This window comes from Engystomops pustulosus, chromosome 8, assembly GCF_040894005.1.
Source record: "Engystomops pustulosus chromosome 8, aEngPut4.maternal, whole genome shotgun sequence".
NCBI classification, from domain to species: Eukaryota; Metazoa; Chordata; class Amphibia; order Anura; family Leptodactylidae; genus Engystomops; species Engystomops pustulosus.
This window is the reverse complement of record NC_092418.1, coordinates 117,727,893-117,751,033: the sequence shown is the minus strand read 5'-3', so window position 1 is coordinate 117,751,033 and position 23,141 is coordinate 117,727,893. Positions and strand designations below refer to the sequence as shown.

Sequence of the window (23,141 nt, the reverse complement as noted above, 5' to 3'; positions counted from 1 at the left end):
ATACAGTATGTAGTAATCTCCTGAGCTCCTCCTAGTGGTGGCTGTATATACAGTATGTAGTAATCTCCTGAGCTCCCCCTAGTGGTGGCTGTATAAACAGTATGTAGTAATCTCATGAGCTCCCCCTAGTGTTGGCTGTATATACAGTGTGTATTAATCTCCTGAGCTCCTCCTAGTGGTGGCTGTATATACAGTATTATAAAGTTTCCAGCAGGTCCATATACACCAAGGACACACAAGTTGCCTAATTGTACAGAAAATGTGTTTATTTCCACAAATAAGGGGCAGTTCTTGAATATTTTTGCACAAACACCACACCCATCACATTGTTCACGGGGGCCCGGGCAAGTAGGGGGACACGTGCTCTGTGCCACAGCGTGGACGACTGACTCTCTAATCCACCAGAAGACTGTTGTTGACAGCCGGATACTGCTCAAAGAAAGCCTGAAAACAAGCAGAGGGGGAGACATCACACATGTATCCGGTACCTGGGCATGCTGGTGCTTGTAGTACTACAGAATGAAATATGACGTCTGATTTGTAGAAAGACAAGAAAATGGTCTTTAAAGTCCCAACTATAGAAAATCTTGGAAAAAGACGACGTAAGGGACGAGGAGCAGAGAAGCAAAAGCCCGAGAGATGGAGGAGACGCGTGGGGGAGCGGGTGGGTGCAGGTTGCCATGGTTACTATTATATCATCTCATTGGCTATTGCTCGTTAGAGACGTCCGACTGTTGCCACAGCAACCTCTTGCCTAACCCACCGATGTCGGCTGTTGCCACAGCAACCACTCATTGACTTCAAGGCCAGGGTAGGTTGCCATGGCAGCAGCCAATGGGTGAAGAGCAAAGGGCTTAATTAGATGCGTGAACACACTGACCAATAGAAACGCACTTCAAGTACACGTGAATAGTACAAAAACACAGTGACGTCTCCACCACGTCACACGGGCCACGCCGCCATGCTGGGGCACAGCCATACACGGAGATGAGGGGGTCGTCTAGCACCGAGCAGCAGATCATCATCACATAGAACACAAACTGCACTAAAAATGGCCTCAACGGGCGCAGCAGAGAGGAGTTAGTCATAAGTGCGATCACTCGGGCATCACTACGGCATAATCCTTACAGGAGAACAGGAGGAAATACTGCAAATGGTGAATTCAGCCCCGCTACATCATCATCTATGGAAACATTGTATATACATAGAGCCCTGTATTGTAACATTATACTATTCTGTTATACACTGCAAATAAAGATCTATGACCCCAAACCACAATACAATTGTATTATACTCTATACGTAGAGCACTACAAATCTCATCATGGAGCACAGCAACCCCCAAACATGACCATAATACAATCTGTTATACTCTATACCTAGATCACTACAAATCCCATGATCAACCAACCATTGGATATGATCATTAGAAAATTCTATTTTTACTCCATTCATGGAGCACTACAACTCCCAACATGATCAACCACTGGACATGATCTTAATAAAATTTTATAAAAATTCTATTCATAGAACACATCTACACCCAACATGGTATATCTATAACACCCCCAACCTGTTGCTCTCCTGCTGTTGCAAAACTACAATTCCCAGTATGTTGGGAGTTGTAGTTTCACAACTTTCCTATGCAGATTCACCAGAATATAAGATGATTATTACACAACTGTTCTCAGAAACAGACACTGAAACCACAGACCAGAAGCCACGTCGTGGTTATCACTACAAGACACAATCAGATCCCTCCAGAAAACCATTACGTACCTGGAGCCTTGATCAGAGCCACTAATCAATGGCTACGGATGGGGGTGAACTAAAAAACTATCCGCTGCCTGAGGCAAACTATTCAATGGGTTCCGCTCCCCCTTTACCCCATCCAGTAGTAAGTGGGCTCCATGCTGACATCGGATATGAAGAGACACTACTATTTTTAAGTGTCAGGTGACTGCGCCCTGATGCTGCCTGAGGCAAGAGGCTCAGCTCACCTCATTGCTGGTGCACCGCTAGCTACGGATATAGGTAGATCTGATGGTAGGTGACTATTACTTATCTCATCCCCTCCCGATTTTCACATTCTCTGTGCTGTCGGCTATCTACCAAGCGCGAGATGTGAATAGCCCCAGTGACGTCACCGGCTCTCAGAACGCGGCTGGTGCGGCCCCTGGGGCGTGCATAGTTTATAATACGGTGGAGCCCTGCACAGCACTACAAGCTCATTGGCATATCTTAGAAATATAAATGCGGCCATGCAAGGAAATAAGAAATGAAGCTTGGGGAATGGGGAGGTAAGTAACAGTCTGATGGTAAGTGTCCTTTAAAGGGAATGTGCAAAGTTTCATTGGAATGTTCTATCCATAGGTTCAATAACCAAGACCCCCCGATGATGAGGAGAACGGTGGTCCCACTCACTGATCAACTATATCTAGGAGACAGGAATAGTCTGTATAGAATGGAGAGGCAGGTCACATGTTACATCAATTAGGGGGGGGAGAAGGGATCAGAAAGGCAAGAAGACCCCCAGCAGTGGGAAGGTTATTCCCAATCCTCTGGAAAGGGAACAGAAAATAAATAAAATTGGGTCACTCCATTTATTTCTGGAATATATATACACACACACACAAAAACCTTCTGCTACTCTCTAACAGGCCGTGTTGTAACTCTTCACCATTTCTAACATCTCTGCTTGCTGTCAGTGAAGTTGAACACTCTTCATTATTTTAAAACAAACTACAACGTGTAAAGCCCCTTGAGAAATTTGGGGTCTGTATCAGTTTTCAGCCTCCAGATACATATAAATTAGTTCTAGTTCTAGTCATTGACAGCAAGCAGAGCTGTTGAGCGTGGTCTGGAAAGTTGCAGAACTACATGATACAGTGTTGGCTGCAGAATCTGCTCATATTGTGCATTCTCAATGACCCTGGTGACCCCCAGGTCTTGCTGCCTCCTAAACTGTATCATTATATGCACTTAGAGAAGTCTCTACCCAGCATTTTCTGCCTCCTCCAGGCGCGGCTTCTGCTCAGCATCTTCTCCATCTTCATTTCTCTTCTTTATTTCCCCACCGGCCCATTATATCTGGATTACAGTTTAGTCATCTGTTTATTGGAAAAGCCTGGATCGCCCTCTAGTGGTCAGTCATACACACTACACACGCATTACCTGGAAGAGGGTGCATGTCTGCAGGACCCCAGAAGTGCAGCACATCTCCCTCACCGAGTGCATGGCCAGCTGCGGACATCCTAAATCCAGGACCCTCAGGCCCAGCTTACTAGCCAGGATCGGGCCAATGGTGGTGCCGCAGGGGACGTCGTTCCGCACCATGAACTCCTAAGGATGTGAATTATAGTTAAACTACAGGTAGTAACAGATTTCATAGAATTGGAATTTTGCAATATATATATATATTTTTTTACCTGCAGGGGGACCCCAACGCGCCCGGCGATTTCCCGCATCACGGCCTCGGTCACAGCGGTGGAGGCGTAGCGCTGGTTGCTGTTCACCTTGATGACGGGTCCCTGATTGAAAAGCATATACAGGGGTTTATAGAGGGGGCTACCAACCGGAAAAATGGGTCCAATAATGCCGGAAGATACAATATAACAAAGGCCTGACCTTGTGGAAGAGGGGCCGGTGATTCTCCTCATGTTTGTCCCTGTAAAAGAGAAATATAGTAAAAAACTTCCTTTACATCAATCATAACAAGGAAAGGCAAACACTGTATAACATGCAGTTCCATACCCTGCCTGCGGGGGGAGCAATTATAGAAATATAGAAAATATCCCATCATTGGCTTTATTAAATGTTCTACAGAATTTACAATCATATACAATACAATACATCCAGCATATACTGTGGCGCAGCACACTAAGCATTTACAGTTGTGGCACTAAGAGTCCCAGCTGGGCCTCCCATTTATTAGGACATTTCCATCCCATACAGTAAACTGGCTACATGCCTGTAATATAGAATACAGAATACTACAAAGATATCAGGGCCTTTACCGGAGCTGCCTGACACTAGTGCACTCCTAACCCCCTCCTGCCCCAGGTCCTAAGAGCCCCAGCGCTTTACATGAGCTGCCTGACACCAGTGCACTCCTAACCCCCTCCTGCCCCAGGTCCTAAGACCCCCAGCGCTTTACATGAGCTGTCTGACACCAGTGCACTCCTAACCCCCTCCTGCCCCAGGTCCTAAGAGCCCCAGCGCTTTACATGAGCTGCCTGACACCAGTGCTCTCCTAACCCCCTCCTGCCCCAGGTCCTAAGACCCCCAGCGCTTTACATGAGCTGTCTGACACCAGTGCACTCCTAACCCCCTCCTGCCCCAGGTCCTAAGACCCCCAGCGCTTTACATGAGCTGTCTGACACCAGTGCACTCCTAACCCCCTCCTGCCCCAGGTCCTAAGACCCCCAGCGCTTTACATGAGCAGCCTGACACCAGTGCACTCCTAACCCCCTCCTGCCCCAGGTCCTAAGACCCCCAGTGCTTTACAGGAGCTGCCTGACACCAATGCACTCCTAACCCCCTCCTGCCCCAGGTCCTAAGACCCCCAGCGCTTTACAGGAGCTGCCTGACACCAATGCACTCCTAACCCCCTCCTGCCCCAGGTCCTAAGACCCCCAGCGCTTTACAGGAGCTGCCTGACACCAATGCACTCCTAACCCCCTCCTGCCCCAGGTCCTAAGACCCCCAGCGCTTTACATGAGCTGTCTGACACCAGTGCACTCCTAACCACCTCCTGCCCCAGGTCCTAAGACCCCCAGTGCTTTACAGGAGCTGCCTGACACCAATGCACTCCTAACCCCCTCCTGCCCCAGGTCCTAAGACCCCCAGCGCTTTACAGGAGCTGCCTGACACCAATGCACTCCTAACCCCCTCCTGCCCCAGGTCCTAAGACCCCCAGCGCTTTACATGAGCTGTCTGACACCAGTGCACTCCTAACCACCTCCTGCCCCAGGTCCTAAGACCCCCAGTGCTTTACAGGAGCTGCCTGACACCAATGCACTCCTAACCCCCTCCTGCCCCAGGTCCTAAGACCCCCAGCGCTTTACAGGAGCTGCCTGACACCAATGCACTCCTAACCCCCTCCTGCCCCAGGTCCTAAGACCCCCAGCGCTTTACCGGAGCTGCCTGACACCAATGCACTCCTAACCCCCTCCTGCCCCAGGTCCTAAGACCCCCAGCGCTCTACAGGAGCTGCCTGACACCAGTGCTCTCCTAACCCCCTCCTGCCCCAGGTCCTAAGACCCCCAGCGCTTTACAGGAGCTGCCTGACACCAATGCACTCCTAACCCCCTCCTGCCCCAGGTCCTAAGACCCCCAGCGCTTTACAGGAGCTGCCTGACACCAATGCACTCCTAACCCCCTCCTGCCCCAGGTCCTAAGACCCCCAGCGCTTTACCGGAGCTGCCTGACACCAGTGCTCTCCAAACCCCCTCTTGTCCCAGGTCCTAAGACCCCCAGCTCTCTACAGCAGCTGCCTGACACCAATGCACTCCTAACCACCTCCTACCCCAGGTCCTAAGACCCCCAGCGCTTTACATGAGCTGCCTGACACCAGTGCTCTCCTAACCCCCTCCTGCCCCAGGTCCTAAGACCCCCAGCGCTTTACATGAGCTGTCTGACACCAGTGCACTCCTAACCACCTCCTGCTCCAGGTCCTAAGACCCCCAGCGCTTTACAGGAGCTGCCTGACACCAATGCACTCCTAGCCACCTCCTGCCCAGGTCCTAAGACCCCCAGCGCTTTACAGGAGCTGCCTGACACCAGTGCTCTCCTAACCCCCTCCTGCCCCAGGTCCTAAGACCCCCAGCTCTTTACAGGAGCCGCCTGACACCAGTGCACTCCTAACCCCCTCCTGCCCCAGGTCCTAAGTCCCCAACTATTTACAGGAGCTGCCTGACACCAATGCACTCCTAACCCCCTCCTGCTCCAGGTCCTAAGACCCCCAGCGCTTTACAGGAGCTGCCTGACACCAATGCACTCCTAGCCACCTCCTGCCCAGGTCCTAAGACCCCCAGCGCTTTACCGGAGCTGCCTGACACCAGTGCACTCCTAACCCCCTCCTGCCCCAGGTCCTAAGACCCCCAGCTCTTTACAGGAGCCACCTGACACCAGTGCACTCCTAACCCCCTCCTGCCCCAGGTCCTAAGGCCCCCAGCTCTCTACAGGAGCTGCCTGACACCAATGCACTCCTAACCCCCTGCTGCCCCAGGTCCTAAGACCCCCAGCTCTTTACAGGAGCTGCCTGACACCAGTGCTCTCCTAACCACCTCCTGCCCCAGGTCCTAAGACCCCAACTATTTACAGGAGCTGCCTGACACCAATGCACTCCTAACCCCCTCCTGCCCCAGGTCCTAAGGCCCCCAGCTCTCTATAGGAGCTGCCTGACACCAATGCACTCCTAACCCCCTGCTGCCCCAGGTCCTAAGACCCCCAGCTCTTTACAGGAGCTGCCTGACACCAGTGCACTCCTAACCACCTCCTGCCCCAGGTCCTAAGACCCCAACTATTTACATGAGCTGCCTGACACCAGTGCACTCCTAACCACCACCTGCCCCAGGTCCTAAGGCCCCCAGCTCTCTACAGGAGCCGCCTGACACCAATGCACTCCTAACCCACTCCTGTCCCAGGTCCTAAGGCCCCAACTATTTACATGAGCTGCCTGACACCAGTGCACTCCTAACCCACTCCTGTCCCAGGTCCTAAGGCCCCCAGCTCTTTACAGGAGCCGCCTGACACCAGTGCACTCCTAACCCCCTCCTGCCCCAGATTCTAAGACCCCCATCCTATACTCCAAGACTTGAGGTCTATAGCACTGCTTGCCATTCTTGTGGTGGACTACAGGAACAAACATGCCCTGCTGTGAGGCAGAGAAGGTCACTGTAGGGATCTCTTACATGTAGTTGGGGTGCACGGCGTGGGCCATGTCGGCGCTGATCATGAATGACTTGGGCACAGACTCCTCGAAGGCGGTTAGATTCTGGGGGGTGCAGGAGATGCGGCGCAGTATCAGCTCCGTCATTAGAGACTCCGCACCGTGGGCGCTCTCCGATCCAACCTGACCAGACAAAGGAAGACAATGAGCAACTCCTCCCATATCACTAGTCCAGTCACTTAATGGTTAATTACCACTCAGCTTTCCCAGGAACAGAGACAGGTAAATCAAGGTCTGTTCAGTGCACCCGGCATTGGATATAATGTGTATTCTCCAGTGTCACTGCAGCACAGAGCATCTCAGCTTCCACCATGGGTAGGCGTCACATTCCCAGCATGCCTTACCTCCTCATTGTCATACAGGGTGATCATCCGGACATTGGGATCATTGGCGAGAGAGTTAGAGGAGTCACAGGAGCCAAGAAGAGCCTGCAGGGGGAGGGAGGAACAAATAGCAGGTGAGAGGAAACACCCCCGGTGCCCTTGGTAAAGCTACAATCCTGGAATAGTATTCCATATTTCACAGTCCTGCTGCTACTAACATACAAAGGTCTGATTACACGTCTCTCCCAGGATAATACCAAACACCGCCTGCAGAGAGCCAGCAGTGTGAGGACCCCCCCCCTGTACACTTGGAGAAAGCTGCAATATAAATCCAAATGTCACAGTCCTGCTGTTACTAACACCATACAAAAAAGATATGAGTATACATACATATACATTTCCAGGGTCAAAACCCAATACTGGCTGCACAGAGAAAAGCAGTGTGAGGACACACCACTAATGGTCTTGGAGAAACTGCAAGCCTGGAATATTTGGATATAGTCTGCATCAGTACAACTGGATAACACCACATCTGTTACCATAGCTGCAGGTGAAATAACCCCCCACCTCAAACCCATCTACTCCTCAGAGACAACCAAGGAATACGTTCTCATACATGGCCTGGGCCGTACCCACCTGCAGGGCACAATAACAGCTGTGCAGATTGTCCAGGCGGGGACCAAAGATGAACTCCTCATAGGCGCCCCCTAGAGTCTGAAAGAGGATGAAAGGAAAGTGAGATTCAACTTTGCTACATTGTAACAGGTGGAATTGAGTGAATATTAATGGGAATGAGTACTGTGCTTCTGATTGGCTGGGAGAACTTCACTCCCACAAAGTTTGGATCTCCCATAAAATTAGCTTTTTATAAATGCATCGATAAATGACACATCTGCAATAGGTGGGATTTAAAGGGATAGTCCAGGATTCATAAATTCAGTTCAGACCTATTCAAGTGACAGGGACCATTTATACTTTGTAAGAAGTAAAGTGACAGCAGCATCTGAACACTCATCACTTCACCACATACATCATGCAATACCAATTTTAGGAGAGAGCAGCGGTCTGGATCTACAGTGACCCCTAAAGGTAGTTGGGTGGCACTAAAGATCATAGTTAGACTGATACCAACTAAATGCACGGTCTCTGCTTAGATAGTAGAACACGGCCCCTCTATTATACATCCTGGAAGGGGGTTGCCCCCTGCACCCTGTAGACATGTATCTGTCATAAGGTCCTGGTCACTGACTGTGGGTAGCACCATGGTGAAGCGTGTTAGGACGTACCGCAGGCTGCGTGTCCGTCAGACAAAGCTCCATTTCCAAAATCTGATCTGGTTTGACCCCCAGGCGGTCACAGAGCAAAGTGATGAGCAGAGGATGATGTCGCTCAGTCTAGAGGGGGATTTAAAGAGACATACATGAATCTGAGACATAACAGTGGACATCAAATCAACAGTCATGTCACCGCGTCATCCGCCATCTGCTATCAGCGGGTAACTATGAGCCTTACCTGGTTCTGTCCTCCAGCAGAGGAGTGACAGGAGGACCCCTGATCCATGGACTCCTTCTCCAAGCCTTCTTGTATGGAAGAAGCGAGAATTGGGAGGCTGTCAGAGAGGAGACATGGTGAGAAGAAGGACTGGGGAGGTGCAGGGCACAGGATCTGCACACGGTCCACACTCACAGATGCTGCTCCGTGTTGGGTCCGAAGCTCTCATTGATGTTCCTCTGCAGGTGGATGGCCAGATGGGGGATGCGCAGGATGGGGCGCTCCACGTAGACCAGGCGATGCTGCAGGCGGTGCCCCTCCTGAGATCGGAAGAATTAACTTGTCATTTATGTTACTGGTACAGTGTAATAACGGAGAAATATGGTTTTATACACCAGGATTGTGCACTGCTGGGGGAGGGGGTATGTCCTCACACTGCTGTGCTCCAAGATCTCTGCATTGAGCTGATCAACAAGCCCTTTCCCCTCCAGTTTACTGATCTATGTGAAAGCTGTATTGTTCAGATTTTACTTGGAATAGAGGAAGAGGCTGTCATGTAGTTCAAGTCTAGTCTTCAGAGAGTCAAGAGCACAGCAGTGTGAGGATTCCAGATACAATCCAGGAATATAAATCCATATTTTCTCTGTCCTGCTTCTACTAGCATACACAAAGGTCTGATTACACATCTCTCCAGGGACAATGCCCAACGCTGTCAGCACAGTGCAAAGAAGTGTGAGAGCTCAATCCCAGTGCACAAGACATCCCACATCTCCAGGGACAGGACCCGACACTGGCTGCTGTCTGCACATCTGCTGACAGGTTTCCTCTAACCAGCATACACTACATATAGGCTTCTAAGCATAATGTGTAATCTGTCAGCAGCTTGCTGATGGTTTCCATTGGGATTTCTTTTAGCGTGTATGATGTAAGCACATATTTCCTGTTTGCGGTTTAGCATGGGTGGAGCATTAGGTAAAATAAGGCCAATCCGCTGGTTCTCTTAGGAGATGATCTGTCTCGGGGCTGTATTATACAGAACATGACACAATGACCACATCTATCAAATGTTTAATCACCTTTACGATTACTCTCCCGGCAACAGTCAGATCGCGGTCAAACCAGGTGCTCCAGATGCCGCCGCCGTAGCACTCAACTCCGACCTGCAGGTAACCAGCCTGACCCCGACAAGACCTGCGCTTCACCTGCAGTGACACGACATACAGCTCAGAGAATGTAGAGGGAAAGGTGTCCATTCGGATATGATTGGGGGATAACACCTTACCCTGAGACACGGGCTGTCCGTGTGGGCTCCGACGATTGTAAATCCATTGCCTTGCTGGTAATGGCCGCCCACCGCAAACGCCACCAAGGTCGAGTAATTGCGGGTCACAAAGTACTAGAAGGAGATTAGGATATGTTATATAGAGAGAGTAAAGAGATACTCTGTATATAATACAAGGGAGCCGGAGTGGTCTTACCTTGTGGTTTGGTTTGATATCCCAGTGATCGGCTTCCTTCAGTTCCTGGAATCCGGCTTGTAAGAGGCGGCTCTTGCACTCCTCCACCACTAGGAAGAGAAAGAGATGAGATCTGAAAGGGGTCGTTCAAAACTGGGATAGTATGACCAGTTTTACAAATATCAGACTGATCCTGTCCGCACAGCTGACCTGCAATACCACATACAGCCTGCAGACAGGGGTGGCAGTTTCATACCATGTCATATTGGATGCTGTATTACACATGTACCCTATTAGCCTCATGTGGCACATACAGGCCTGAAAAGCAGAATAAAGGGGATATTCTGCCAATGTGGAGGGTGAAGGTAGAGTATAAACCCTGGTACATGGAACACTTGTTTTTAGACACCAGCTACATAACTTCCCTATGGACACAGTATGAAGGAAACCCTTGAAAGATCACAGTTATTGTGTAGTATCTGTAAATGGATGAAAGGATTACTGTAACTGGTGGCCTGTACCATTATATTACATTGTATTTCACCCCGTCATCTGCAAAACCCCCAGTAACATCAATGGTGCTGTATCCGTGGTGGGGTATCCGTGGTGGGGTATCCGTGGTGGGGCACACCACTGTACAATACAGTCTCCTCCTCATGAATAGAGAAGTTCAGGCCGACACTTTCCGCTTATCTTTCACTTCTCCAAGTTACAGGGTGCAAAGGGCAGAGTCCGGGATTTTGGACTCTTGCAGCCACCAAGAAGCAGAGTCTGGACTTTACTGCTGATAATCACAAAACAATAAGTCCGGCTTTCTATGTGGCTACAAACTACCCCCCAAAATGCCTGAACCCTTAGCATCATTTCTGTAGAGGACACAACAGGGATCCATTCCTAGAGCCATGCTCCCTGTGTAATCCCTGCTGCAGCCCTGGGTAGTGATACACTGTACATCACACCACTACATCCAGGGAAGGGCTATGATGTACAGTGTATCACTACTGAGGGCTGCAGTAGGGATTACACGGGGAGCATGGCTCTAGGAATGGATCCCTGTTGTGTCCTCTACAGAAATCATCATCTATTTAAAAGAGTAAGAAAACATTGCAAGTGAATAAGGGGCGGAGGCTGAACAAAAAAATAAACTTGTACTTACCCCGTTCGGCGCTGTTATTTTTTTTGTGCACCCTCCCCCCCCCTCCCCCCCCCCCCGTAGAAAACTTGCAATTTTTTTCTTACTCTTGGACAACACTTTTAAGCAAATATTGAAATATAACGGCTGCTGCACTTACCACTAGGGGGAGCTCACCGCACACAGATGTATACAGTTATGACCCTATTCAGTATACTGGCTGTATAAATGAATAACTAGTGAGCGCCCCCTGCAGTCTGTCACAGTGCATAGCAGATGGCGACCATACCATAGGAAATGTTCTGAGTTTGACTACTGCCCTCTATGATTTCTGTGTATATTACTGCTCTAATGAATTGATAATGGCTGCTTTCGCCCAAAAGAACAGCGCCCCACCTGACTATGGGTTGTGCCGGTATTGCAGATAAATGGAGGTTTGTTGTAATACCACACACTACTCATGGTCAGGAGAGGAGCAGAACTTGAAAAGCACCATTAAAGGACATCTACTTCCAGGATAAATTATTGTATGCAAATGAGCCTGGAGCCCCTCAGGTCCATTTGCATACAGTCCTTCATCCTGGTGGTAGATGCCCTTTAAGGACAATGCCACAAGTCCTCTTACCATGATATGGAGATACACCGCGGTTCAGAAACTTCAGAAACTCCTTGGCTGCTGTCTGTGCCGCTTCCCGTGTTCCCTTCATGGCTGCGACCTGTAACATGGGAATAATGATAAATGTGATGTACATGTATGAACCGCACCTGCTACGCTTCCTCCTAATCCTTCCGCAGATAAAATACATGGATCATATAGAAAGCTCATATACAATTTAATATGTTGTGGTTGTAGGAGGTAATACACGGCAGCGTCATTCAGCGTTACTTTGGTCAATGGGCGGCTTCTAGTTTTGCAGGATTCACCTAAAGGGGTTGTCTAGAAATTTCTTTTTGCTGTACAATCAAGATTAAACTATATAATGGAAGGTTCTGTGTTTTGTGAGGAGTGAAGAGAGTGAAGTCTTGGTCCAAAGATTACAGTCTCTTCAATCAGCTGTGCATTCTAGAGAAGCGCTTTATTTAGGGAAGAACTGCAGTACCAGCCACAGACTATAGGGGGGGGGGGATAGCAATAGAAAAATAGAATACAGGATGCAATCAAACTTGAATAAGTAATATTAATAATATCATGCGCTGCAGTATTGCAGTTGTCATTACATTAAATATACAAAATGATGATAGTGTAAACAGTAAACAAGAATGTTCACTCCTTCCCTCTGGATACAATGTAACTACACTATTTCTCTCTCTCTCTCTCTGGATACAATGTAACTACACTACTTCTCTCTCTGGATACAATGTAACTACACTACTTCTCTCTCTGGATACAATGTAACTACACTACTTCTCTCTCAGGATACAATGTAAGTACACTACTTCTCTCTCTCTGGATACAATGTAATTACACTACTTCTCTCTCTCTGGATACAATATAACTACACTACTCTCTCTGGATACAATGTAACTACACTACTTCTCTCTCTCTGGATACAATGTAATTACACTACTTCTCTCTCTCTGGATACAATGTAACTACACTACTTCTCTCTCTCTGGATACAATGTAATTACACTACTTCTCTCTCTCTGGATACAATATAACTACACTACTCTCTCTGGATACAATGTAACTACACTACTTCTCTCTCTCTGGATACAATGTAACTACACTACTTCTCTCTCTCTCTGGATACAATGTAACTACACTACTTCTCTCTCTCTGGATACAATGTAATTACACTACTTCTCTCTCTCTGGATACAATATAACTACACTACTCTCTCTGGATACAATGTAACTACACTACTTCTCTCTCTCTCTCTGGATACAATGTAACTACACTACTTCTCTCTCTGGATACAATGTAACTACACTACTTCTCTCTCAGGATACAATGTAAGTACACTACTTCTCTCTCTCTGGATACAATGTAACTACACTACTCTCTCTGGATACAATGTAACTACACTACTTCTCTCTCAGGATACAATGTAACTACACTACTTCTCTCTCTGGATACAATGTACAATGTAAGTACACTACTTCTCTCTCTCTGGATACAATGTAACGACACTACTTCTCTCTCTCTCTGGATACAATGTAACGACACTACTTCTCTCTCTCTCTGGATACAATGTAACGACACTACTCTCTCTGGATACAATGTAACGACACTACTCTCTCTGGATACAATGTAACGACACTACTCTCTCTGGATACAATGTAACGACACTACTTCTCTCTCTGGATACAATGTAACGACACTACTTCTCTCTCTGGATACAATGTAACGACACTACTTCTCTCTCTGGATACAATGTAACTACACTACTTCTCTCTCTCTGGATACAATGTAACTTCACTACTTCTCTCTCTGGATACAATGTAACTACACTACTTCTCTCTCTGGATACAATGTAACTACACTACTTCTCTCTCTGGATACAATGTAACTACACTACTTCTCTCTCTGGATACAATATAACTACACTACTTCTCTCTCTCTGGATACAATGTAACTACACTACTTCTCTCTCTCTGGATACAATGTAACTACACTACTTCTCTCTCTCTGGATACAATGTAACTACACTACTTCTCTCTCTCTCTGGATACAATGTAACTACACTACTTCTCTCTCTGGATACAATGTAACTACACTACTTCTCTCTCTGGATACAATGTAACTACACTACTTCTCTCTCTCTGGATACAATGTAACTACACTACTCTCTCTGGATACAATGTAACTACACTACTTCTCTCTCAGGATACAATGTAACTACACTACTTCTCTCTCTGGATACAATGTACAATGTAAGTACACTACTTCTCTCTCTCTGGATACAATGTAACGACACTACTTCTCTCTCTCTGGATACAATGTAACGACACTACTTCTCTCTCTCTCTGGATACAATGTAACGACACTACTCTCTCTGGATACAATGTAACGACACTACTTCTCTCTCTGGATACAATGTAACGACACTACTTCTCTCTCTGGATACAATGTAACTACACTACTTCTCTCTCTGGATACAATGTAACTACACTACTTCTCTCTCTCTGGATACAATGTAACTTCACTACTTCTCTCTCTGGATACAATGTAACTACACTACTTCTCTCTCTGGATACAATGTAACTACACTACTTCTCTCTCTGGATACAATGTAACTACACTACTTCTCTCTCTGGATACAATATAACTACACTACTTCTCTCTCTGGATACAATGTAACTACACTACTTCTCTCTCTCTGGATACAATGTAACTACACTACTTCTCTCTCTCTGGATACAATGTAACTACACTACTTCTCTCTCTCTGGATACAATGTAACTACACTACTTCTCTCTCTCTGGATACAATGTAACTACACTACTTCTCTCTCTCTGGATACAATGTAACTACACTACTCTCTCTCTGGATACAATGTAACTACACTACTTCTCTCTCAGGATACAATGTAAGTAAACTACTCTCTCTCTGGATACAATGTAACTACACTACTCTCTCTCTCTGGATACAATGTAACTACACTACTTCTCTCTCTGGATACAATGTACAATGTAAGTACACTACTTCTCTCTCTCTGGATACAATGTAACGACACTACTTCTCTCTCTCTCTGGATACAATGTAACGACACTACTTCTCTCTCTCTCTGGATACAATGTAACGACACTACTTCTCTCTCTGGATACAATGTAACAACACTACTTCTCTCTCTGGATACAATGTAACGACACTACTTCTCTCTCTGGATACAATGTAACTACACTACTTCTCTCTCTGGATACAATGTAACTACACTACTTCTCTCTCTGGATACAATGTAACTACACTACTTCTCTCTCTCTGGATACAATGTAACTTCACTACTTCTCTCTCTGGATACAATGTAACTACACTACTGCTCTCTCTGGATACAATGTAACTACACTACTTCTCTCTCTGGATACAATGTAACTACACTACTTCTCTCTCTGGATACAATGTAACTACACTACTTCTCTCTCTGGATACAATGTAACTACACTACTTCTCTCTCTGGATACAATGTAACTACACTACTTCTCTCTCTGGATACAATGTAACTACACTACTTCTCTCTCTGGATACAATGTAACTACACTACTTCTCTCTCTCTGGATACAATGTAACTTCACTACTTCTCTCTCTGGATACAATGTAACTACACTACTTCTCTCTCTGGATACAATGTAACTACACTACTTCTCTCTCTGGATACAATATAACTACACTACTTCTCTCTCTCTGGATACAATGTAACTACACTACTTCTCTCTCTCTCTGGATACAATGTAACTACACTACTTCTCTCTCTCTCTGGATACAATGTAACTACACTACTTCTCTCTCTCTGGATACAATGTAACTACACTACTTCTCTCTCTCTCTGGATACAATGTAACTACACTACTCTCTCTCTCTGGATACAATGTAACTTCACTACTTCTATCTGGATACAATGTAATTACACTACTTCTCTCTCTGGATACAATGTAACTACACGACTTCTCTCTGGATACAATGTAACTACACTACTTCTCTCTCTCTCTGGATACAATGTAACTACACTACTTCTCTCTCTCTGGATACAATGTAACTACACTACTTCTCTCTCTCTGGATACAATGTAACTACACTACTTCTCTCTCTCTGGATACAATGTAACTACACTACTTCTCTCTCTCTCTGGATACAATGTAACTACACTACTTCTCTCTCTCTCTCTGGATACAATGTAACTACACTACTCTCTCTCTCTGGATACAATGTAACTACACTACTCTCTCTCTCTGGATACAATGTAACTTCACTACTTCTATCTGGATACAATGTAATTACACTACTTCTCTCTCTGGATACAATGTAACTACACGACTTCTCTCTGGATACAATGTAACTACACTACTTCTCTCTCTCTCTGGATACAATGTAACTACACTACTTCTCTCTCTCTGGATACAATGTAACTACACTACTTCTCTCTCTCTGGATACAATGTAACTACACTACTCTCTCTCTCTCTCTCTCTGGATACAATGTAACTACACTACTTCTCTCTCTCTCTCTCTGGATACAATGTAACTACACTACTTCTCTCTGGATACAATGTAACTACACTACTTCTCTCTCTGGATACAATGTAATTACACTACTTCTCTCTCTGGATACAATGTAACTACACTACTTCTCTCTGGATACAATGTAATTACACTACTTCTCTCTCTGGATACAATGTTGCAGAGCAGTTTGTTCCATGTATGGATGTATAGCTGTATATGTGTGTATGAGGATGTGCAGCACTGACCTGCATAGTTTGTGGAGTCTGAGCTGTCACTGGCCGCCGCTGCTGCTGCACTTCCTATATAGTAACACTACAGAGCAGCTAATGCACAGGGCACATGGCAGTGAGAGAGACCTCTGGTGGTTGGGAGGTTACACTGCAGCCATACTCCAGAAACTGAAAGGAAAACGAAGTGAACAACTACAAAATCTCCCTGCATGTGAGGAGAGGTCTGGTCTGCACTGACTATGGAGATACCGTGTCACCCAGGCACCTAGACATCATACATACAGCTGAGCTGCTGTATCTAATCTATCATCATAAGGATATATGCCATAGTCATCGAGCTGAGCCACTGTATCTAAGCTGCCATTATAAAAGTATCTACCATACAAATGACTTAGCTGCTGTATCTAATCTATCATCATAAGGATATATGCCATAGTCATCGAATCACTGTATCTAAGCTGCCATTATAAAATATGGAATGAAACAAATGACTTAGCTGCTGTATCTAAGCTGCTTTTACAGAGGTAGCTACCATAGCTAAAGTATAGCCCTGTAACTAAGCTGCCATTATAGAGGTATCTACCATACAAATGACTGAGCTGCTGTATCTAAGCTGCCATTATAGAGGTATCTACCATACAAATGACTGAGCTGCTGTATCTAAGCTGCCATTATAGAGGTATCTACCATACAAATGACTGAGCTGCTCTATCTAAGCTGCCATTATAGAGGTTTCTACCATACAAATGACTGAGCTGCTGTATCTAAGCTGCCATTATAGAGGTATCTACCATACAAATGACTGAGCTGCTGTATCTAAGCTGCCATTATAGAGGTATCTATCATACAAATGACTGAGCTGCTTTATCTAAGCTGTCATTATAGAGGTATCTACCATACAAATGACTGAGTTGCTGTATCTAAGCTGCCATTATAGCAATATCTACCATGCAAAGGGCCGAGGCACTGTATATAAGCTTGCCTTGTATACTTGTCTAGCATGTAATAACATATAATTGAGTTCTGTATCTAAGCTGCCATTACTTAATGAACTGCCTTACATAGAGCTGTGCAGGTGTATCTAAGCAGGAAACTGATTGTTTGCCATTTATCTGGGAGACATAGCAGCCGGTCTCCAGCCTCCAGCTCTGGGACATCTGATATTTACAGATAGAGCCTCCAGAGGGGAAAACTGCTGTACAACACAGAATAGTAATAAATATCGATCGGATACAGCGTCACCCCTTACATACACACATATGGCAACAGCTACTATAAATTCACCTACAATTACGGGTATGCTGCAATAAAATGTTATTTTAAAACATTAATATAAAACCACATATTACAATTTGTAAATATAATAATAATCTTTATTTATATACAGCCAAAACATTCCATAGCTTTACAACTCATAGGGGACATGCAAAAATATAACATTATATAGCAAACAGTTCTAGGTGACACAAGAGCTTACAGTCTATGAGGATGAGGGGGGGACACAGGAGCTTACAGTCTATGAGGATGAGGGGTGACACAAGAGCTTACAGTCTATGAGGATGAGGGGGTGACACAAGAGCTTACAGTCTATGAGGATGAGGGGGACACAAGAGCTTACAGTCTATGAGGATGAGGGGGAGACACAAGAGCTTACAGTCTATGAGGATGAGGGGAGGACACAAGAGCTTACAGTCTATGAGGATGAGGAGGTGACACAAGAGCTTACAGTCTATGAGGATGAGGGGGTGACACAAGAGCTTACAGTCTATGAGGATGAGGGGGACACAAGAGCTTACAGTCTATGAGGATGAGGGGGTGACACAAGAGCTTACAGTCTATGAGGATGAGGGGGACACAAGAGCTCACAGTCTATGAGGATGAGGGGGAGACACAAGAGCTTACAGTCTATGAGGATGAGGGGGACACAAGAGCTTACAGTCTATGAGGATGAGGGGGAGACACAAGAGCTTACAGTCTATGAGGATGAGGGGGAGACACAAGAGCTTACAGTCTATGAGGATGAGGGGGTGACACAAGAGCTTACAGTCTATGAGGATGAGAGGGTGACACAAGAGCTTACAGTCTATGAGGATGAGGGGGGACACAAGAGCTTACAGTCTATGAGGATGAGGGGTGACACAAGAGCTTACAGTCTATGAGGATGAGGGGGACACAAGAGCTTACAGTCTATGAGGATGAGGGGGAGACACAAGAGCTTACAGTCTATGAGGATGAGGGGAGGACACAAGAGCTTACAGTCTATGAGGATGAGGAGGTGACACAAGAGTTTACAGTCTATGAGGATGAGGGGGTGACACAAGAGCTTACAGTCTATGAGGATGAGGGGGGCACAAGAGCTTACAGTCTATGAGGATGAGGGGGTGACACAAGAGCTTACAGTCTATGAGGATGAGGGGGACACAAGAGCTTACAGTCTATGAGGATGAGGGGGTGACACAAGAGCTTACAGTCTATGAGGATGAGAGGGTGACACAAGAGCTTACAGTCTATGAGGATGAGGGGGTGACACAAGAGCTTACAGTCTATGAGGATGAGGGGGGACACAAGAGCTTACAGTCTATGAGGATGAGGGGTGACACAAGAGCTTACAGTCTATGAGGATGAGGGGGACACAAGAGCTTACAGTCTATGAGGATGAGGGGGAGACACAAGAGCTTACAGTCTATGAGGATGAGGGGAGGACACAAGAGCTTACAGTCTATGAGGATGAGGAGGTGACACAAGAGCTTACAGTCTATGAGGATGAGGGGGTGACACAAGAGCTTACAGTCTATGAGGATGAGGGGGACACAAGAGCTTAGAGTCTATGAGGATGAGGGGGTGACACAAGAGCTTACAGTCTATGAGGATGAGGGGGACACAAGAGCTTACAGTCTATGAGGATGAGGGGGAGACACAAGAGCTTACAGTCTATGAGGATGAGGGGTGACACAAGAGCTTACAGTCTATGAGGATGAGGGGGACACAAGAGCTTACAGTCTATGAGGATGAGGGGGGACACAAGAGCTTACAGTCTATGAGGATGAGGGGGGGACACAAGAGCTTACAGTCTATGAGGATGAGGGGGTGACACAAGAGCTTACAGTCTATGAGGATGAGGGGTGACACAAGAGCTTACAGTCTATGAGGATGAGGGGTGACACAAGAGCTTACAGTCTATGAGGATGAGGGGGACACAAGAGCTTACAGTCTATGAGGATGAGGGGGAGACACAAGAGCTTACAGTCTATGAGGATGAGGGGGTGACACAAGATCTTACAGTCTATGAGGATGAGGGGGGGACACAAGAGCTTACAGTCTATGAGGATGAGGGGGACACAAGAGCTTACAGTCTATGAGGATGAGGGGTGACACAAGAGCTTACAGTCTATGAGGATGAGGGGATGACACAAGAGCTTACAGTCTATGAGAGAGGACACAAGAGCTTACAGTCTATGAGGATGAGGGGGTGACACAAGAGCTTACAGTCTATGAGGATGAGGGGTGACACAAGAGCTTACAGTCTATGAGGATGGGGGGTGACACAAAAGCTTACAGTCTATGAAGATGAGGGGGTGACACAAGAGCTTACAGTCTATGAGGATGAGGGGGTGACACAAGAGCTTACAGTCTATGAGGGATTTTCAGAACACATAAATTATTAAGATAAGTTATTCGGAAAAATAAAAAAATTTGAAAAAAATATATATAAATATGTTAAAAATGGGAACATTCTCTTTTACATTCTAGATAATGAGAGCCCATCTCATTTAAAAACTTCTTACAGCTACAGCTTTGTGACAGTTGTACCTGATACATCGCACCTGCACAGATACAGGAGATGTCTCGTGTCCGCTGGTAAAAAAACCCTGATGTGAAAAGATTTGTTTCTATTAATGGTAACAAACCCTCAGATGTGAAAAGCTTACATGTTATCACCCTTGGAATTTTTTTTTTAAAAAGTGAATTTTTACCATTTTTTTTTTATTCTTTTTTAAAAAATGACTTTATATACAATGATTGAGCTCTGAAATGGGAATGTTGTGACATCATTGGCTAATAAATTCTATTGAAAATTTTCAGAGCTCTGCAAATATTTAACAAAAAAAAGGTCTTATAGAAAAGAAAATCCTCGTCTTAATAACGCGGTTCTGAGGTGTAAGGATTTGTATTGGATTTGGGGGGATTCTGTGTGTTTTGCGCCCCGGTATCCCTCCGCCCGCCACACTCCGGTCGCCCTCCGCTCCTTCCACTTCAGACGTCAGCTCCAGGCTCTTCATCTTTACCTTGGTTGACCTGTCTCCCAGTGCTCCCCCCCGCGCCCCCCGCGCCCCCTGCTCCCATGTTGTGGCTATGGCGCTTCTCCCAGCCAATAGACGGAGCGTATACATATTTTATCACCCCCTCTCCTCCAGCCCCCTGTACATCCATCACTTACATAACACCTCGCTCCCGCCATAGTAATTCCTTATTCTGCTTAGTGCTGACCTACATATCCAGGGAGTGACGTGCGGCTCGGTCATAGCCGGAGCCTGGCCAGCTGAAATGCCACCCCCACCTCCATGTTCTGCACCTCAAACACAGCCCCAGCGGGCATCTTTGTTATACAAGCTGGCGCCATTGTGCACCCACCAACAGCCAAGCGATTCTTCACTACCAGACCCCCAAACCCTCTTCCCCCCCTAGACCTCAAAACCACCGTCAGACCCAAAACACTTTGCACCCTTTGACCCCCAAAATACTCTGCACCCCTTACACCCACACACTTTTTGGCGCCCCCACTCTACAACCAAATAGTTCCCTTCAAACTCCTAAATTCTCTGTATTTTGGGTCTCAATTACCAATATTTTCATGTTGCGATCGTGAATAATTTCTGGATGATTTCAATGACATAATTGAAGCCGACAGCCGGTGGCGCTGACCGCTGGGTCTGGTGATGTTTCCAGTGACCCAAAATAACTTGGGGTCACTAATTACGACATCATTGGGGGACTTTGCATCGCAAAATTTGCCATAACTTCCAATTAAGATGTATAGATGTAGCAGAGTCGACTTTGTTATTTTGTTTTATATTTTTTTCCGCCATCGGCTCTGCTGCACCCGTCACCCGAATTCTCTTTCCTGTGGTGGATTAGAGATTATCTTGGGATAACTGTCCGCGCTCGCTGGGTTAGGTGATAGGAATGGAGGGAGTACCTGTACCTGTATGTCGCTGTAGCCGCCCTCTTCCCAGCCTCTCTTGCCCAGGCGAAGCAGTTTGAGATTGCCACCAGCTGCCATGTCGGCTCAGTGCTCACCCTCTCGCAGGCTGTGCAGAGTGTGTGCCGGAGTAGGTGCGTGTCACTGTGTGTGTGTGCATGCATGCGTGTGGAAATGTGCGCTCCACATAGAGGCGGGGGCTGTACATGGAGAGAAAGGGGGGGCTCGCCGGGATTAGTGAGGTGCGGCCAGTGACAAATGAGAACAAGCTGAGGCAAGCAGAACTGGGCAAACTTATACTAATTGTATGTATAAAGCCAATGCCAATATCTATAGGGGAGGATAAAGCCGCTAGTCCCAACTCAGCAGCATCATGAATAGACTCATCCTGTACCGGAGGCGCCGCGCAATGACCCGCGTCAGCCATCGTACATGTAACATGTGTCATCCAGACCAGAAACCTGTGCACCCCTCGTAGCCCCCACATCCCACTATGGAAAGTTACACCAGTTCTCTCTTAATTTTGCAAAGTTGCGTCAGAACCCGCAGAATTTACCAACTTTCTATATAAATTCAATTTTTCTATATATATTTTTTCCTTTTTTTTATACTTTCTATATATGTTACACTCATGGTATAGGACTCTGGTACACATATACCTGGTGGGCTAGAGGGGCTCAATGATAATTTGATACTTAATATTTCTGGGTAAATATTAATATAATCTACAATTTTTACAATTTTGTGCGCCCGATATCCTGGATGTGTCGCTTCCCCGCTCAGGTCCCCGGAGTCCACCTTCTTCTTCCTGGTGCATGTAAGTGCGTTGTCCGTGTATAATGCACTGTGCGGGGAGTCACTAAGATCCTGCACCCGATATCCTGCATGTGTCACTTCCCCGCTCAGGTCCCCGGAGTTCTCCTTCTCCTTCCTGGGGCATGTAAGTGCGTTGTCCGTGTATAATGCGCTGTGCGGGGAGTCACTAAGATCCTGCACCCGATATCCTGCATGTGTCGCTTCCCCGCTCAGGTCCCCGGAGTTCACCTTCTTCTTCCTGGTGCATGTAAGTGCATTGTCCATGTATAATGCGCTGTGCGGGGAGTCACTAAGATCCTGTGCCGATATCCTGCATGTGTCACTTCCCTGCTCAGGTCCCCAGAGTTCACCTTCTTCTTCCTGGCGCATGTAAGTGCATTGT

General features: G+C 46.5%; 1 protein-coding gene across 3 annotated transcripts; it reads right to left on the bottom strand.

The window, feature by feature from the left end:
- Window positions 1–245: 245 nt before the first annotated feature.
- Window positions 246–22,125, bottom strand: DNPEP (aspartyl aminopeptidase). 3 transcript variants are annotated; one of them, XM_072122373.1, is made up of 15 exons: window positions 21,941–22,125; window positions 11,980–12,070; window positions 10,244–10,332; window positions 10,048–10,161; window positions 9,842–9,967; window positions 8,961–9,085; window positions 8,787–8,883; window positions 8,561–8,668; window positions 7,911–7,988; window positions 7,296–7,379; window positions 6,914–7,074; window positions 3,627–3,666; window positions 3,428–3,529; window positions 3,174–3,341; window positions 246–444 (listed from the first exon to the last, which is right to left on the bottom strand). In XM_072122373.1, the coding sequence occupies exons 1-15, from the start codon at window positions 22,022–22,024 to the stop codon at window positions 394–396; spliced, it is 1,518 nt and encodes a 505-aa protein (XP_071978474.1). In that variant the 5' UTR covers window positions 22,025–22,125; the 3' UTR covers window positions 246–393. The 3 variants fall into 3 exon arrangements, with proteins under 3 accessions (XP_071978474.1, XP_071978475.1, XP_071978476.1); XM_072122374.1 differs by having other exon boundaries at window positions 21,947–22,124; XM_072122375.1 differs by lacking the exon at window positions 21,941–22,125 and adding an exon at window positions 16,759–16,907.
- Between the last annotated feature and the right edge of the window lie 1,016 nt (window positions 22,126–23,141).

Excerpts from the sequence above, each read along its gene's own strand:
- DNPEP (XM_072122373.1), bottom strand. The coding sequence starts at position 22,024 with ATGGCAGCTGGTGGCAATCTCAAACTGCTTCGCCTGGGCAAGAGAGGC. Across the intron at positions 7,075-7,295 it reads CCCTGTATGACAATGAGGAG|GTTGGATCGGAGAGCGCCCA; the intron begins GTAAGGCATGCT and ends TTGTCTGGTCAG. Across the intron at positions 445-3,173 it reads AGACATGCACCCTCTTCCAG|GCTTTCTTTGAGCAGTATCC; the intron begins GTAATGCGTGTG and ends GCTTGTTTTCAG.